Here is an 18177-nt window from a genome sequence, read left to right as displayed (position 1 = left end):
AGGGTAAGGAAATGAGGAGATTTTGGAAAGGCTGCAAAGAACCCCATGTCAGGGCAGACTTAACAGATGGGGTGAGAAGCAAAGACTGATTGTTGGGGACTGCACTGGATGAGATTTGAAAACCCAAGAGCTTACAAGGTCGACTGACCGATTGGTTGGTTGATTTGGGAGACTGAACCAAACAGTGAGGTCACCGGTCCCCTTGGATTAGGGAAGAATGGGGAAGTAAATCAGCTGTGCTGTTTCATAGGAACCATCCTGGCATTTGCCTGAGTCGATTTAGGGAAATCACGGAAAATCTGAATCTGGATGGCCGGATATGTGTTTGAACAGTCATCCTTCAGAATGTGAGTCCAGTGCGCTAACCACTGTGTCACCTCACTAAGTTTACAGGTGGAAGATAGGGTATTATGGAAGACCAAGAAACTGTGCATGAATTAATAATAGTAGAAAGCTATGTGCTTTGTGTGAGGGTAGAGATGGGGACGGGGAAAAATAGACCAGTCAGAAAATAAAGGATATAGAAAATTAGAAAGGAGTGAAGAAAGGAACAGTTTCTAATAAGAAATTTAGAGACTGAAGAAGTTCGTGTAAATTAAGCCCAGATGGGTGGCGAGCACCAAGAACATGTTGGAAGACAACTTCTCACCATCAGAGTTCTGAGAAATTGATGTCTGGATAAAGCCCCTAAATGGCACCAGTGTTGAAATAGGCACCTAGGTTATGACTATACTGTTGTAGAGCATGCTTGGCAAGAGGGTATTCTGTGTTGCCAGTCTACACCCTCTATCTATGTCCATTCATCCCAAGTGATAACTTGATGGTAGTCATGCCAATGTAAAAGGCCGAAGTGTTTATTTGAAGGCGGTGTTTCACAGGTGGCTCTCCCTTTGATAGTATATGTTTTGCCAGTTACAGGTCTGGTGGTGGTGGTGGTGGTGGTGGTGGTGGTGGTGGTGGTGGTGGTATGAGGGTGCATTGGCAAGCCTCACATCAGGGACTGTCACAGGAGTAGGAGCAAAAGTGTAGGAAAATGGGTGCAGAAAAAGCACAGAGTCTGACAAGGATATGAGTATTGGGGAGATTGAGAGGAGGCAAAATGTTGGACATAATGGACCTTATTTCAGGTAAGAAATTTAGGAAGTCTTAGCTTTGTCAAAATAGCTGACTGATACATTTAAGACAAGAATAATATTGAGATACAAGAAGTGTATACTTACGATGTTCTTTAGAGGGCTCAGTAGTATTGAAGGCTGAGGTAAGAATGGTGGGTACTGCTGTAAACAATCTGCATCTGAACAAACCATTTGCCTCGAATATCAGAGCTGTATGGAGGGGATTATTTGACATGGAAAGGATGGCAACTGACAAAATGTGAGTACTGTTGTTCGTTAGTACGTTTAATGTGAACAGAAGTGTGGAGCTCACCATGGGTGAGGATGAGGTCAAGATCAAGTAAAGCAGCAAGAGTTTCATCCATGGCTTCCTTACAACACAGTGGTACATCAATGATATTCTACACCCCATTTTATTGTCCTTCATAGCAAGCCATCCTGGGATTACATTTCAGCAAGATAATGTCTGCTCGCATAACATGAAAGTCTCTAATGCTTGTCTCCATGCGTGCCAAACCCTAACTTGGCCAGCAAAGTCACCAGATCTCTCAGCAATTGAGAGATGTGAAGCATTATGGGCAGGACGCTCCAATCAGCTTAGGATTTTGACAATCTAGCATTCCACCTGCACAGAATTTGGCACAATATCCCTCAGGAGGAGATCCAACAACTCCATCAATTAATGCCAAGTAACTGCACACATAAGGGCCCGAGTTGCACCAACACATTACAGACTTTCTCAATTTGTGAAGCTCTTTCTCTTGGATAAATCGTTCAATTTTTCTGAAATCGTAATCATTTGTTTGTCTATACACATACAACAAACCTACTGATTTCCATCCCATTCGGATAATTCTTTTATTGTGTTTCATCTTTTTCTGCCTTAGGGTGCATAATATGTATGTTAATTATACTATGTGGAACACAAGTGAAGGCGCTGTAATGATGTCAGATAACAAATGAAAAAGAAAATTTTTTTATGTGATATAATTACAAATTAACAATCTTTGGATTTCTTCCTTTACTTTTACCGCAAAACCTCACTTCTTGCCAAATTTCGTCATTTTAAATCATAGGGAAGTACTCTACAGGTTTTGACGAGTGAGTTTGTGAGTACCAAAATATGCGACAAAGGGTCATACCTTTTGATGGCATTGACTTAGAAGCTAATGCTTATTATACTGCCAAGGGACCATAGAACTTAGTATGTGACACAAATTTCAGCCTGATATGTGTACCTGTTCCTGAGAAAAAGGAGTCTTACTAGACAGCCATGCAAACCACGAGTCAGAAAATAAACAATAAAAAAAAATTTTCTCTGTGATATAACCTCAAATTTACAGTTTCTGGATTTTTCCTTTGGCTCTATTGTGAAGCCTTTCTTTTCGTAAAAATTTCATGGTTCTAAACCAACAGGAAGTACCCAATACATTTTAATGAGTGAGTTTGCAAGTATTAAAATATGTGACATAAATTGATTGCACTGCTTTACAAACTTCAATTTTTTACACTGCCAAGGGACACAGAACTCGGTATGTGACATAAACTTCAACTTGATATGTCTACTCATTCTTCAGAGAAATGGTTTTTAATAGTTGGACAGAAAAGCATACAAGGGAGTGATCCCATAAGGATTCTGGTTTTACTGGTTGAGATATGGAACCCTAAAAAGAAACAGTTTGATGAAGTTCATAAACATAATGGAGCAGAAACCACAGTTTTCTGTAAACTTAGTTGATGTGACTTCCTCTCTCATGATCTGCAATGTACACACATAGCTCCATCTATTAAAGGTCTCATTCCTTCTATGAAAATTTGTATCTATATCAGAATATCTAAAAAAAACTGGACAGTTTTCATCTGAAATGTCCAAGGTTCACTCTTTACATAAAGGAGAGTTATCACTGAAAGATTTTGAGTATAGCGCACAAAAATAAAATCTAATTAATTTCCTCTCAAAGATATCTCAGATAGTGAGCTGTAAAAGGGGAAGATGGCTGTTGGAGGACAGAGACTTTGTTCCAAGGATGCAATCAAGCAAAAGAGGACAATGCAAAGGGGGAACAGCTAACAGCCACCCAAGATAAGTCAATCCAGATTGTATAAAACGTGTGGAGTGGCATAGCTGCAAATACTATGAGAAAAGTAAGTTTTGTTAAAAGATAGGCCTGAGCAGAAGTATATTTTCCCATACAATGTGAACAATATCCTTGAGTGAATAATCTTCTCATGCTTCCTTAAGATGAAATTAAATTTACCAGCCACATAACAGCCCATGATAGGACAAAGGAAAATACTGAGCAATAATTGCTGTAGACAGGCACAGCCAGTGTGTGTGTGTGTGTGTGTGTGTGTGTGTGTGTGTAGACAGGCACAGCCAGTGTGTGTGTGTGTGTGTGTGTGTGTGTGTGTGTGTGTGTGTGTGTGTGCGCGCGCGCGCGCGCGCACGCGTGTGTGTTTTCGGTAAAATTTTGGAACTCACTTTTCAGTTGAAAGAATGAAATTTTTACCACTAAAGTTCTTGATTCAGTCCCATTTTGGAATCAATTAAACATTCTCTATTAGAAACAGATTAAAAATGCACACATTTATCAACAAGAATGCAGTTAATGTATGAAGTAGTGAGTATGAATGAATCAGCTGCCAGAAGACAAGCATATCATATTACAATAAATTAAAAAGTCTTTGCTGTTTCTGTTACTATTTATTTACCAGTTTTAATTAAGAGTCTGCAATTCATTGGCTTTCTAGAATCCTCAGGTGCTCTAGTGTTGCTTTTCCTTACTAATTCACATTTCATAGCAGAAATTATACAAAGTGTACCATAACTCCACTGACAAACTTTCAGAGGTGGTAATATGGACCAAAACAAGGAAAAAATGTCCAATAAACATGGGCTGTAAAATGCATACCTTAAGAGCTATGAGCACTTGTTCAGTAGAAGAGATGTGTTTCACAGTGAAGAAGATCAACAAGTGCTCCCACATCTTAAGGTACAGTTTTAGAGCCCATGTTAACTGGACAGGTTTTTCTTGTTTTGGTCCGTACCACCTTCTCCCAAAATATGGACAGAACAGAGCTTGCAGTAAAATATATTTGCTTCATTGTATCAGAGATGAAGAAGTGGTCATAGCTCTTAACGTATGCATTTTAAAGCCCACATTTACTAGACCTTTTGCTACAAATGGCCATATCTGCCATATCCCTGAATTTTACCATTCCTCCTGGGACACCCTGTATATTTAACTTTTCTCAGTGGGGTTATCATTCATATTATGTAACATCAACAAAAGTCAACAGCAGGGCACCTGAGAATTGCAGTGTTTTACAGATTCATAATTTACTAATTTCATTACAAACAGAAAAGGATGTTTGATTTATTTTACAATATTGTAAGTGACGATCCACACAGAAATGACCATGTTGAATAATGGGGAAAGTTAAGCATATTATACCTGAAACAAGCAATTCAAAGAGGGAATAAGTTTTCTACATTGAATAAATGGACACGATTACTAAAAAATCTAAAAAAGCATTACAGAGTGAAACGCTCTGCTATCCCTGAACCACAAAAAAAAAAAAAAAAAAAAAAAAAAAACTTTTAAAATAAACCAAAAAGCTGAATGCACTAAGGAATTTCTGAAATGCTATACTTTTCTGTGGCTAGAAACAATGCTTGTGAAAGACAAAACTCAGTTAGTTAACCAGTAACATGCTATTTAAATTTTGATATCTGTTGCCGAAGTTAAATCATGCAAAAATTACACACATGCTAACTAAATATCATAACCTCCCATGCAATTTCTTTAAGAAGCTTCTAAGAAAAACATTTGCAATTTTTATACCTTTGGAAAGTATCTGTCAAGTAGCTTCAGCATGAAATAAAAAAAAGAAAAGAAATTATTAAGAAAACCATAAAGAGATATTGCTACATCATTTAAACTTAAAGCACTACAACACAGTTTAAGTTAAGCAATAATACTTATGTCTCTTTTATTATGGTTTATAGAAGAATTCTTAAATAATAAAAATATTATCTGCAATAACTCAGTCAATTATGATTACGGACCTGAAAATGTAGCATTTACTTTTGGCAGATTTCACAAACACCTCCATCCCCTTTTTTTTTTGGTGCGAGGTAGGGGTATATATATATATATATATATATATATATGTATATATATAGAGGGAAACATTCCACGTAGGAAAAATATATCTAAAAACAAAGATGATGTGACTTACCAAATGAAAGTGCTGGAAGGTCAACAGACACAAACATACACACAAATTCAAGCTTTCGCAACAAACTGTTGCCTCATCAGGAAAGAGGGAAGGAGAGGGAAAGACGAAAGGATGTGGGTTTTAAGAGAGAGGGTAAGGAGTCATTCCAATCCCGGGAGCGGAAAGACTTACCTTAGGGGGAAAAAGGACGGGTATACACTTGCACACACACACATATCCATCCACACATATACAGACACAAGCAGACATATTTAAAAACAGAGAGTTTGGGCAGAGATGTCAGTCGAGGCGGAAGTGCAGAGACAAAGATGTTGTTGAATGACAGGTGAGGTATGAGTGGCAGCAACTTCAAATTAGCGGAGATTGAGGCCTGGTGGATAACGGGAAGAGAGGATATATTGAAGAGCAAGTTCCCATCTCCGGAGTTCGGATAGGTTGGTGTTAGTGGGAAGTATCCAGATAACGCGGACGGTGTAACACTGTGCCAAGATGTGCTGGCCGTGCACCAAGGCATGTTTAGCCACAGGGTGATCCTCATTACCAACAAACACTGTCTGCCTGTGTCCATTTATGCGAATGGACAGTTTGTTGCTGGTCATTCCCACATAGAATGCGTCACAGTGTAAGCAGGTCAGTTGGTAGATGGGGGTCTGCGTTGCTTCACGTCCGTAGGTATAACCTTTAAATACCCTACACGTGACCCCTGGGTGGTGCTAAGAAAGCAACAACGATAAGATGAGACCGAACTGTCTGAAAAGACCTCTCGGTCAAAGAATGACGAAGGACACGTGCGGTCCTATCCAGGACCCACAAGCTCGTAGAATTGGACCATCTCTGCGCATCTGTCAACTGAATATCGAAGGGATAAGTCGAGCAAAATGTGAGTATCTTTCCAGGCTCACACAGAAATATGCAGTTGATATCATCGCACTTCAAGAAACGCACACAGCTGATGAATCACAGCTGCAGAGTAGGGGGAAAATACCGGGCTTTAAACTGATAGCCTCTAATTACCATCAAAATTATGGCCTTGCAACTTACGTCAAGAATCACATAACAAACTACCAGCCGCTGTCAGAAAATTCTGAAAATGACATTTTTACAACTGCTGTTAAAATTGAAAACCTAACGATAGTTAACGTGTACAAACCCCCAGGGACTAACTGGCCTAATCCCGTTCTACCGTCTCTGCAACACCCAACTATATACCTCGGTGATTTCAACAGTCATCATCACCTGTGGGGATATATGGAGAATGACCTCAACGGTGAAGCGCTTGAGGACTGGATGGAAACTGAAAACCTGAATTTAATTTACGATGCTAAAGATCTGCCTACCTTCCACTCAGCTCGCTGGTCCCAAGGCTATACCCCAGATCTGTGCTTCACAACTCAGTCTCATAATTCCCTAAATCAAGTACGACGAACTGTGCTCAAGGAATTCCCACATAGTCAACACAGACCTGTTATATTGGAGGTGGGGATGTCTATACCTGTTGTACGATCACATCCTAAACCGAGGTGGAACTTCAAGAAAGCCAACTGGACTGAATTTGCAAAGCAAACAGATTCCAATATCAGATGGACCAAACCAACGTACAACAACTACAGCAGATTTGTTGGGGTTATCAAAGGTGCAGCCAGACGATGTATTCCTAGAGGGTACCGTAAAGAGTATATCCCTGGTTGGAGTTCCGAGAGTGAGGAGTTACTAAAAGAATATGAAGACCATTCTAACTCTGACAATGCAACAAGCCTCCTCCAGTCCCTGGATGATAATCGAAGAAAGATCTGGCATGAAACTGTGGGGTCCCTAGATTACACCCATTCTAGCAGAAAAGCCTGGTCTATCATCAGGAAATTAAACTCTTCAAACCCTACAACAAAAAGATCAAAAAATGCCATCAATTTGAATGACTATGCTAAACACCTTGTGTCAGTTACAAAGAATATAAAGGACAAGCAAGCCAAAAGGGATATCAAACTACAGTTGAACACCAAGAAAAGAGCAGCCCTACAGTCTTCCGAATTCTCTACTACATTTCAAGAAGAGGAAACTAAAGCTGCAATCAAAAGTAAGAAACTTGGAAAAGCAGCTGGATATGATGGAATATACCCAGAATTCCTGGCTCACTGTGGACCAGCTACAGTAAAATGGTTGACCAACTTCCTTTCAAACATCCTGCAAACTGGAAACATCCCACATCTGATGAAGAAATCAAAAATATTAGCCATACTGAAACCAAATAAAGATCCCACAAAAGTGGAAAACTATCGTCCAATAGCACTCTTGAGTATCACTTATAAACTCCTTGAGCGTCTGATCTACAACAGAATCTGTGAAACAATCAACCATCATATTCCTATCGAGCAAGCAGGATTTAGACCTGGGAGAAGTTGTAACGATCAGGTACTATCTCTCACTACGCACATTGAAAATGGGTATGAGAAGAAATCAGTAAGTGTGGCTGCCTTTTTGGATCTATCTGCTGCCTATGACACTGTCTGGCGAGAAGGACTCCTTTTAAAATTTGTGAGTGTTATCCCATGTCGTAAACTCACGGCCTTACTCAACAATATGCTAAGCAATAGGTACTTTCAGATCTACTCAGATAATGATAGGAGCAGAATGTTTAAACTAAATGACGGCTTACCTCAAGGGTCTGTTCTGGCTCCCCTCCTTTTCAATTTGTATACACACGACTTACCAGAAACATCTTCAAGGAAATTCATATATGCTGATGATATTTGTCTGGTGACTCAGTGCTCCAACTTTGCTGATGCTGAAACTATTCTATCCACTGATCTGGAAGCCTTAGACAAATATTTCAAGAAATGGTGCCTCCACCTAAATCCTCAGAAAACAGTTATATCTGCATTCCACCTACGTAACAGACAGTCAAATTACAAACCAGAAGTTGTATTCAGAGACCAAGTGTTGCCATACTGTAGTACACCAAAGTACCTGGGATTAACACTAGATAGAACTCTGTCTTTCAATTTCAAGCAGCATTTATCAAATGTGGCTGCTAAAGTTAAAACTAGAAATAATATTCTTCAGAAGCTTGTTGGTACATCATGGGGAGCCAATACTAACGTCCTGAGATCTACAGCATTAGCTCTGTCATATTCTGTTGCTGAATATTGGTGCCCAACCTGGATCAACAGTGTTCACACTAAGAAGATAGACGTGCAACTCAATCAGGCAATGCGATTAATCACAGGATGTATTCGGAGCACAAACACGCTGTGGCTGCCGGTTCTAAGCAATATCCCACCTCCAGCCCTAAGAAGATCAGAAGCTCTCCTAAAGACGTGGAAAAACATTCAGCAGAACCCCCAGCTCCCCATCCATCAAGATATTGTACAAGGAACACACCAACGCTTGAAATCGAGGAAACCACCATGGCGCACAGCACTCGACCTTGAAGGATCTGCTTTCAACATTAACAGTTCATGGAAACTCCAGTGGGATCAGTCTTCAGTAGCCAATAAACATCTAGTCGAGGACCCTTCCAAGCAGACGCAAGGATTTGATCTTCCAAGGCGTCAGTGGAGGATCATTAACCGCATTCGAACTGGACAAGGCAGATGTGGCTATCTACTGCACAAATGGGGATGGGTTGGCTCTGCAAATTGTGACTGTGGTGCCCCCTCACAGACGATTCATCACATTGTTGCTGACTGCCCTCATCGTACTTTCAGAGGAACTTTAATGGACATTCATCGTACATCGGATGAAGCAGTCAAGTGGATTGAAGAACTAGATATAGAGCTGTAAAATTGTACGAACTTGTGATTGTACATTTTAGTCCTGAAAATATTGTATATAAATGTAAATCAATGTACACATCATACGATAAAATAAATAAAAAAAATAAATAAAAATAAAAGTTGGTAGATCACGTGGGATCTTTCACACGTGGCTCTGCCTTTGATCGTGTACACCTTCCGGGTTACAGGACTGGAGTAGGTGGTGGTGGGAGGGTGCATGGGACAGGTTTTACACCGGGGGCGGTTACAAGGGTAGGAGCCAGAGGGTAGGGAAGGTGGTTTGAGGATTTCATAGGGATGAACTAAGAGGTTACGAAGGTTAGGTGGACGGCGGAAAGACACTCTTGGTGGAGTAGGGAGGATTTCATGAAGGATGGATCTCATTTCAGGGCAGGATTTGAGGAAGTCGTATCCCTGCTGGAGAGCCACATTCAGAGTCTGGTCCAGTCCTGGAAAGTATCCTGTCACAAGTGGGGCACTTTTGTGGTTCTTCTGTGGGAGGTTCTGGGTTTGAGAGGATGAAGAAGTGGCTCTGGTTATTTGCTTCTGTACCAGGTCGGGAGGGTAGTTGCGGGATGTTAATATAATAGAGGGAAACATTCCACGTGGGAAAAATATATCTAAAAACACAGATGATGTGACTTACCAAACGAAAGTGCTGGCAGGTCGATAGACACACAAACAAACGCAAACATACACACGAAATTCAAGCTTTCGCAACAAACTGTTGCTTCATCGGGAAAGAGGGAAGGAGAGGGAAAGACGAAAGGATGTGGATTTTAAGGGAGAGGGTAAGGAGTCATTCCAATCCCGGGAGCGGAAATATATATATATATATCTCAACACCTTCAACCCATTACATGCAGTCTCCCATCCTTCATCAAAGACACCAACCACTTTCTCGAACGCCTGGAATCCTTACCCAATCTGTTACCCCCGGAAACCATCCTTGTAAACATTGATGCCACTTCCTTATACACAAATATTCCACACGTCCAGGGCCTCGCTGCGATGGAGCATTTCCTTTCACGCCGATCACCTGCCACCCTACCAAAAACCTCGTTCCTCATTACCTTAGCCAGCTTCATCCTGACCCACAACTTCTTCACTTTTGAAGGCCAGACATACCAACAATTAAAGGGAACAGCCATGGGTACCAGGATGGCCCCCTCGTACGCCAACCTATTCATGGGTCGCTTAGAGGAAGCCTTCTTGGTTACCCAGGCCTGCCAACCCAAAGTTTGGTACAGATTTATTGATGACATCTTCATGATCTGGACTCACAGTGAAGAAGAACTCCATAATTTCCTCTCCAACCTCAACTCCTTTGGTTCCATCAGATTCACCTGGTGCTACTCCAAATCCCATGCCACTTTCCTTGACGTTGACCTCCATCTGTCCAATGGCCAGCTTCACACGTCCTTCCACATCAAACCCACCAACAAGCAACAGTACCTCCATTATGACAGCTGCCACCCGTTCCACATCAAACGGTGCCTTCCCTACAGTCTAGGTCTTCGTGGCAAATGAATCTGCTCCAGTCCGGAATTCATGAACCATTACACCAACAACAGCTTTCGCATCCCGCAACTACCCTCCCGACCTGGTACAGAAGCAAATAACCAGAGCCACTTCCTCATCTCCTCAAACCCAGAACCTCCCACAGAAGACCCACAAAAGTGCCCCACTTGTGACAGGATACTTTCCGGGACTGGACCAGACTCTGAATGTGGCTCTCCAGCAGGGATACGACTTCCTCAAATCCTGCCCTGAAATGAGATCCATCCTTCATGAAATCCTCCCTACTTCACCAAGAGTGTCTTTCCGCCATCCACCTAACCTTCGTAACCTCTTAGTTCATCCCTATGAAATCCCCAAACCACCTTCCCTACCCTATGGCTCCTACCCCTGTAACCGCCCCCGGTGTAAAACCTGTCCCATGCACCCTCCCACCACCACCTACTCCAGTCCTATAACCCGGAAGGTGTACACGATCAAAGGCAGAGCCACGTGTGAAAGCACCCACGTGATCTACCAACTGACCTGCCTACACTGTGATGCATTCTATGTGGGAATGACCAGCAACAAACTGTCCATTCGCATGAATGGACACAGGCAGACAGTGTTTGTTGGTAATGAGGATCACCCTGTGGCTAAACATGCCTTGGTGCACAGCCAGCACATCTTGGCACAGTGTTACACCGTCCGGGTTATCTGGATACTTCCCACTATTTTATATACACCATGTGCATGAAGATGATGCCTGAATGCTTTAAGATTGACTGTTTAATGTGATAGCTGGAGATTTGGTATTTATGGCAACTTCAATGTTGTTGTTTTTTTTTTTTCTTTTTTCTTTCCAAAACGGCCTTTGCTTCTTCTAGCTCCCGTTAACCTTTCAACAAATGGCTGTTTCTGTTGAGTAGGAGCAACATTTTCCCATCAGTGAACAGAGTGCTTCTCTGATTCAAGGTGTTACTCAATACCATTTTTCTTTTACCGCCTAATTTGACAATTAAAAAATTGACAGAATATTGACTTTGATCTTTCCCGAGCATTCATAGCCATCAGACCCATGCTTCACAACACTACAGACAGAACCAACAATGTCTTAGAGTAGAATCAGAACCAAAAATAGCTACATTCACACACTAGATTAAGACTTTCAGCATAATCCAAATACATTGGCCAGTTTTGTTTTCCAGTAGCATAGTACAGAGTGCAGACACAACAACCTGGCACTGGCTCCAAGCATAAACAAATCAGAATTATGACCACCAGAGAGAAGAGGAGCAATGTGGGAAAACAAGTCTCTCAGCCCTCTTGCAGGGCATCTAGCCTACAACTGGATTGTGTGTTTCTGCAAAAGCAGGACTGACACATAATCTTACGTATTGCTGAACTGTTTGGGTGTTGTGAGGGTCAAACTGAAAACCATGACAGACCAGGATTAGTCTCTTCATGCATTTCAAAATAAGAGAAGGAAACAACAAGCAATGCGCAACACAAAGCAAAGCTGAGTTTGCAAAGTGTCCTGTAACATCTACCACGCAATTGCTTGATAAGGCTGGCAGCGTCATAAATGAAGCAATTCAGACCCGACCTCTTCCAGTATCTGACACAACCACCATTCAAAACACACCTCCATTATACTAATTTTTGAAGTTCCGCTAGCAGACAAGCATACAAGTTTATTTACTCTAAAATGCTGGGTCTCACAGCTCTGTTGCATATTACAGTGTGTACCTTACAGAGACCATGCAACTACTCCCAACTGATGTAGCACCAGAGCATCAAGCACTTTGTTATATTGTTGCTTTCAAGCACATTTTATTTTGTAAAAATGTTCTTATGCAAATTATCATTCCAAATAGGTCTTAGCCAAATGATGAGCAATACCAGTAACCTGACATTAGTTACATTCTACAGATTATGCAGAAAATAAAACTTATTTCAAATGACCTATGTTTAAATAGTTCATCAGGATATAACTTGCTATGAAATAGCATTTATTTGGTGATTTCATGTATCTGCATTTTGAGGCAGAATTCAAATCTATATTTGCATTTATAGCAAATGCTAATTTTTCAGGTCCATAATTATGAAAAGACACTGTACCATCTAAGCAACTGTCAATCAACACTTATATTTTTACATTATGTAGCAACAGCAACACATCTTAAGGACAGGATTTTGACAAGAAATCAGTGACCACAATTTCATTTTTTCACAAAATTCATCAAAAATATCTAACAAACAGGCTTAATTACACAAAAAATAAATTTCTGTTCAGAAATTTTATTAAATTTCTTTATAGATAAATTGGCGGATCAGACTTAACTTTAGAAGAAGCAACTTCCACATTTTCTATCACCTGTGCTGGAAGTTGCACCTCCTTAAAGTTAGTCAATAAACAGCGTTATTGCTGACAAATAACTTCTTCAGAAGTCTAGATAAATTAGTGCATAAAACATTGCAGTAAAATAATACAACCAGTGAAACAGTATTTCAATATCTTTCTGTTTATTTTACCTCTTGACCCTCCTCTAGCTGTTGCTTAGACAACTAATAAGTACGCATTGTATTCCTGTCAATCATTCAAAATATGCTGACAAATTCTAACATGTTGCTTATTCTGAAGAAAATATATGTACCTAAACATATTTATGGAGATACTGGTCTGCAGGAAACTGATCAGGACACTCAAAAGTGTACACACAATTGAGTATGTGAAAGTGTTACTACTGTGACATTGAAGAGAACGATTTCATGTACTTACATTCGTAAAATCTGCTGTAGTATTAAGATTTTGTATATTCTGACTTGTGATAGCATTTTGACAGGCAGGCTTGGTACTACAGTTTCTCAGCATTTCCTCCAAATCTGCTCGAATTTCTGATAATTCTGAAAGGAGGAAGGAAATCATGTCACAAATATGAGGTGTAGAAAAGGAATGGACTGAAGAATATTATTTTCATGAGCAGTTAATTTCTGTATTTTTTTCCAATTTCATTTATTTACAAAACTTCCCGGCAGACTTAAACTGTGTGCCAGATCAGGTCTCAAATGTGGAACACTACCCATAATAAGCAGTGTTTGGTTTGAGTACCGGTCTAACACACAGTACTAATCAGCCAGAAAGTTTCAAAAATGCATGCGCTACACTTCACAGTGAAAGAATCATTCTTATTTATTTATATTTTTTAGTATGTACATCAGCTGTCACTAAAGTAACAAACTGGAGCTGAATTATACACTGTTTTGTTACACCACTCTTTATGAATACTGATGTAAAGCTGATTCATCTTCAAACCATTATCAGTGCATCATAGGATGAAAATTCTGACTCTTATGCTGTGGCTGTCACTGAACAACATGACAGGTTGAAACCATTGTCAGGCAGAAATTCCATATTAGGTACTTGCTTCAAGGCATCAGTTCACCAAGAAAAGTCAGTGTTGGATAGTATGTGTGAGGCTGGCTGTTGACCGTAATGATTAGACAGAGTGAGACACTGCATTGTTGTACAAAGGCAAAGTCGAAGCTAGATCTTAACATACAAGTGAAATTATTTGCTTCACAACAGCCAGACACTTGTGGAATTTTGAAATTCACTCAACTGACCTGTTGATTCCTTAGCAAAATGTTTGCTGATTATCACATTGTATAGTTTCATTCAAAAGTATCAGATTATGTGAACCACTGGGTGAAGATAACACTGTAAATTTATCTATACACACATCATAACCAAAGAGGTTCCCCACTAACAATTAGTTCAACTTTACAGCCATTTACCCAATAAGCACGCAACACAACTTGAGGTTTAAGTTTTATTATATGGAAATTTATCTATTCTTACGATCCAGGCAGTTAAGTCATGGTTCTGCCACTCTAAGGCCCAATGGAGGGTGTTGAATCATGCTCAGAGTTTATATTACGGGAGAGAGAGAGAGAGAGAGAGAGAGAGAGAGAGAGAGAGAGAGTATTAATGTTCTATTGATGATGAGGTTATTAGCTGCAGAGCACAACCTTAGAATGGGTGGGGGTGAGGGGGTGGGGGGTGGAAAGTACATTGGCTGAACAGTTTTCCAAGGCAATATCCTGGAACACGTTTTAAGAGATAGTGTGTCGCCACATGGCACACAAATATGGATGGTCACAGGTGGATGTGAACTGCCACTTTTCTGCCTGTTAAGTTCTGTGGACTGCACCACCTCCGTCAATAGGGGACTGAGGACTGGCACAAGTGACCAGTATTAAATGCATGATGTAACACACTAGACCCATTTTAAGAAAATGTATTTTTGGATTTGAACTAACTTGGGGAATATATTCAATATTTATATGTTTTTAACAAGTGTGTATGTGATATGGTTTGAGCAAGAAACCATTAAAAATTAGTTGGTTAATTGACTTGAAAGAATTTTTATTTTAAACAAAGGAGGAATATAAAAATGATTCTATCAATTGTGTGTTTACTGTAAGTGAGTACTGCAAATAACAGTCTTATTTTGCAATTGTTAAAAACATTGTAGCAAAACCACATTTCAATTGCACGTTCTTCAATCTAACTCAGATTTAACCAAGTCTCACCTCCATGTAAATTTGACAGTCATATGGAAAGAAGAGAAAGTGTTTGGAAGTCTCACCCTAGTATAATCATTACGTGCATTAGTCCACAAAACACCTTCAGATATTAATGCAAGAGGGAAAAAAAACATAATGCTGTTTATAGAATGCCATGCCAAAAAAATATAAACAGGATAAAACATGTAGACTATTTCATATTCCACATGGTTTTATCATATCGAGATATTATAACTGCTTATGACAAAATTTTAGAAGTTAGTGGGTTGATTTTCTTTGAATTGACACCACAACGTAAACTGTCTTTTTCTTTTACCTCACTTACCACGCTGGAGTTGAACTGCACTGCTCTGTAATGACTTTGTAAGTTCTTGAGTTTTCTTAAGTTCCGCTTGAACAACTGGGAGATCAGCCACCAACAGAGTGAGATTAGATAAAACCACAGCCTGGGATTCTTCTGCAAGCTCACTTGCCAGTAACTTTCCACAGGCTGTAAGTGAAATTCACAAATATACCATTCACAGAAATTACCAGAATATTCTGAAAATGACTGACTTGGGTCAGGATTTGAGCACATCTGATACACTTACAAATGGCAGCATAGATTATATTCCACAGACAGGAAATAACATGGCACTGACACATGGATAGATGTCACAACACAAGCCTAGCTGAAAGGAGAGGATAAGGGAGAGACTAAATAGAAGTATTATTACATGTCTCAATGTTATAGCAAAAGCACTGGTTGAAACTCAAGAATGGAATATGGGTGAGGTGGGGTTGGGGGGACCATATCATATCATCACTTGACAGTTTGTGCTGTAATTATAACACAATGCATTTACAACAAGAAAATCCTGTGAAGCTTCGCTGATGTGGTGTATAATAATAATAATAATAATAGTAATAGTAATAATAATAATAATAATAATAATTATTATTATTATTATTATTATTATCTTCTTCTAATAGTGTCATCCCAGTCTTAAAACAGTGCAACCCATTTTGAAACTCTGCTCTAACAAGCGCCAACAATAACTAAAATGAAATGTTTCTATCTTGATCATGACAGCTGACACTACAGGGAGTACCACAGGTGATAAGACGCCAAGACTGAGAGATCTGATGAAAAAGAAATTTATTCTGCTTATTACGGACATGAAACTACACAAATGAGTAGAATTACCGACCTGTAAATGAATATGCTAGTGGAGAATACTCAGCCACACAGTTTCCAGGCACATCCACAAAGCATCAACTGTGGCTCCAAGAGGATCTGAACAAACAAGCTGTCGACCGACTACATCACAGACATGCTCATGATGGGTGTTAGACGAATGCCCAGACTTGCACATTTCTCGCTTCGTGCGGCTGAGTGTTGTCCTCCTGAAATATGGCATATGGAATAGCCTGCAAGAGGGACAATGCCTCAGGCTGCAAGACCTCCCTGATATAGCAGCAGCTGTTCAGGTTCCCCTCACAACACAGGAGGTGAGAACCTGTGTTATAGGCAATGATGCCCCAAACCATCATACTTGGCGTTTGTCCGCTACGGCGATCAACAATACAATCTGCCTGATTACTTCGCTACAGTGGCGTCAAACATGTATGCAGCTTGTAGGACAAGTTGAAGGAGGACTCATCCTAAAACACAACGTTTTGCCACTCAGCGCACTAGTGTTGGCATTTACACATCCATTGTAGACTCCGGCATTGGTGGGTTCTGGTCACTGGAAGTCAATGCAATGGCATGCATGTCGCCAGTCAGCCTGCCAAAGATGATGTCTAACCATCAACACAGACATGTTGACACCTATTGCAGTGCTCCAATGTCGTGCCACACTAGGGATGAAGCTGTTCTGTTCATTAAGGCCAAGTGGATAAGATAGCAGTCATCTTTCGCTGTGGTCACACTGTGCCATCCAATACCCTGTTGGCACTGTGTATGGCCATCTTCTCTACACTGGTTCCACATATGCCTCACTGTCGATGCAGCATGCCGTGTACAGGCCACAACATCATGGAATGACAGACATGCATCACAGCCCAATCATTCTGCCCCATTTGAATGCAGTCATACGTCGATATTCCATCTTGTGATGTCGGAGAGGCATAGTGGCACTTGGTTATGCATTTCCACTTTGTATGATGGCTCTGCACTGACTGATTGTTGCATAACACTGGCCTGTCCGGTCACCCAAGAGATGGCACTGTTGGGCCTACGTGCATACAACCTCTCTCCCTTTAAATCACTTATTGTGGTTCCACTGTCCTACACATCCTCTTATTGTGGCATATTGCACACAATTGCTCCTGAGTGTTTCACATTTTACAAACAGTAGTGTATAAATGTTCCTGCATGACCACAGCTTATAAGCTAAATCACAGCTGTGGCTGCTCCAATAGATTAAATCGTCATCTTACAGAATACAGCATTTTTAAAAGCTTAAGGCGTAGGCTTTTAATTCATTGATATTTCTATAATTATGTTGTTTTCTGCAACTGAAAGAGCTTCCTTAATCACAATCCTTGTTTAGAACCTTGGAGTCAACACATGCAAGATACAAATATTTAACTTCAAAATAACACTGTTCAACAAAGACATCAAAAAATTACATCAAATATCGTAAACATATTTTATAATTAAGTGAAACATGTTTTACTATTCAGTGTGTGTCAGAGTACACTTTCATACAGTGTTACAATACCATGCACATTAATGTCTCACTTTTTCTTTACAAACTATTCATACACATGTAATCTGTTTCTGTGAAATTCTGTAGATGAAACCAGAAAATTTTGTCTACAGGGTTTCATTGGAATCATCTTTAGGGACTTAAACATGAAAAAAAAAAATACATCTAAAATTTTTTTGCAATCTTCATTTCTGCTGGGCCTTGTCAGTGGTTGTTCAGGTTGCCAGGAGGCAGCAGATGGGGCAGTAGGAATTCTGTATTTCA

At 40.1% G+C, this 18177-nt stretch overlaps 1 protein-coding gene across 5 annotated transcripts in view; it reads right to left on the bottom strand.

The window, feature by feature from the left end:
• The window catches only part of LOC126236235 (prominin-like protein), a 572733-nt gene that overhangs the window by 210479 nt on the left and 344077 nt on the right, over positions 1 to 18177 (bottom strand). For 4 of the 5 annotated variants that reach the window (XM_049945374.1, XM_049945376.1, XM_049945373.1 and 1 more), the window contains 3 exons: positions 15543 to 15707; positions 13410 to 13534; positions 4961 to 4984 (listed from right to left, as the gene is read on the bottom strand). In XM_049945374.1, the coding sequence (XP_049801331.1) occupies positions 4961 to 4984; positions 13410 to 13534; positions 15543 to 15707 (314 nt within the window). The remainder of the gene's footprint in view (positions 1 to 4960; positions 4985 to 13409; positions 13535 to 15542; positions 15708 to 18177) is intronic. The other variant, XM_049945375.1, reaches the window with a different exon arrangement.

The sequence above is a fragment of the Schistocerca nitens genome, chromosome 2, assembly GCF_023898315.1.
Source record: "Schistocerca nitens isolate TAMUIC-IGC-003100 chromosome 2, iqSchNite1.1, whole genome shotgun sequence".
In the NCBI taxonomy this organism is placed as follows: Eukaryota; Metazoa; Arthropoda; class Insecta; order Orthoptera; family Acrididae; genus Schistocerca; species Schistocerca nitens.
This window is presented reverse-complemented; position numbering and strand designations above follow the sequence as displayed.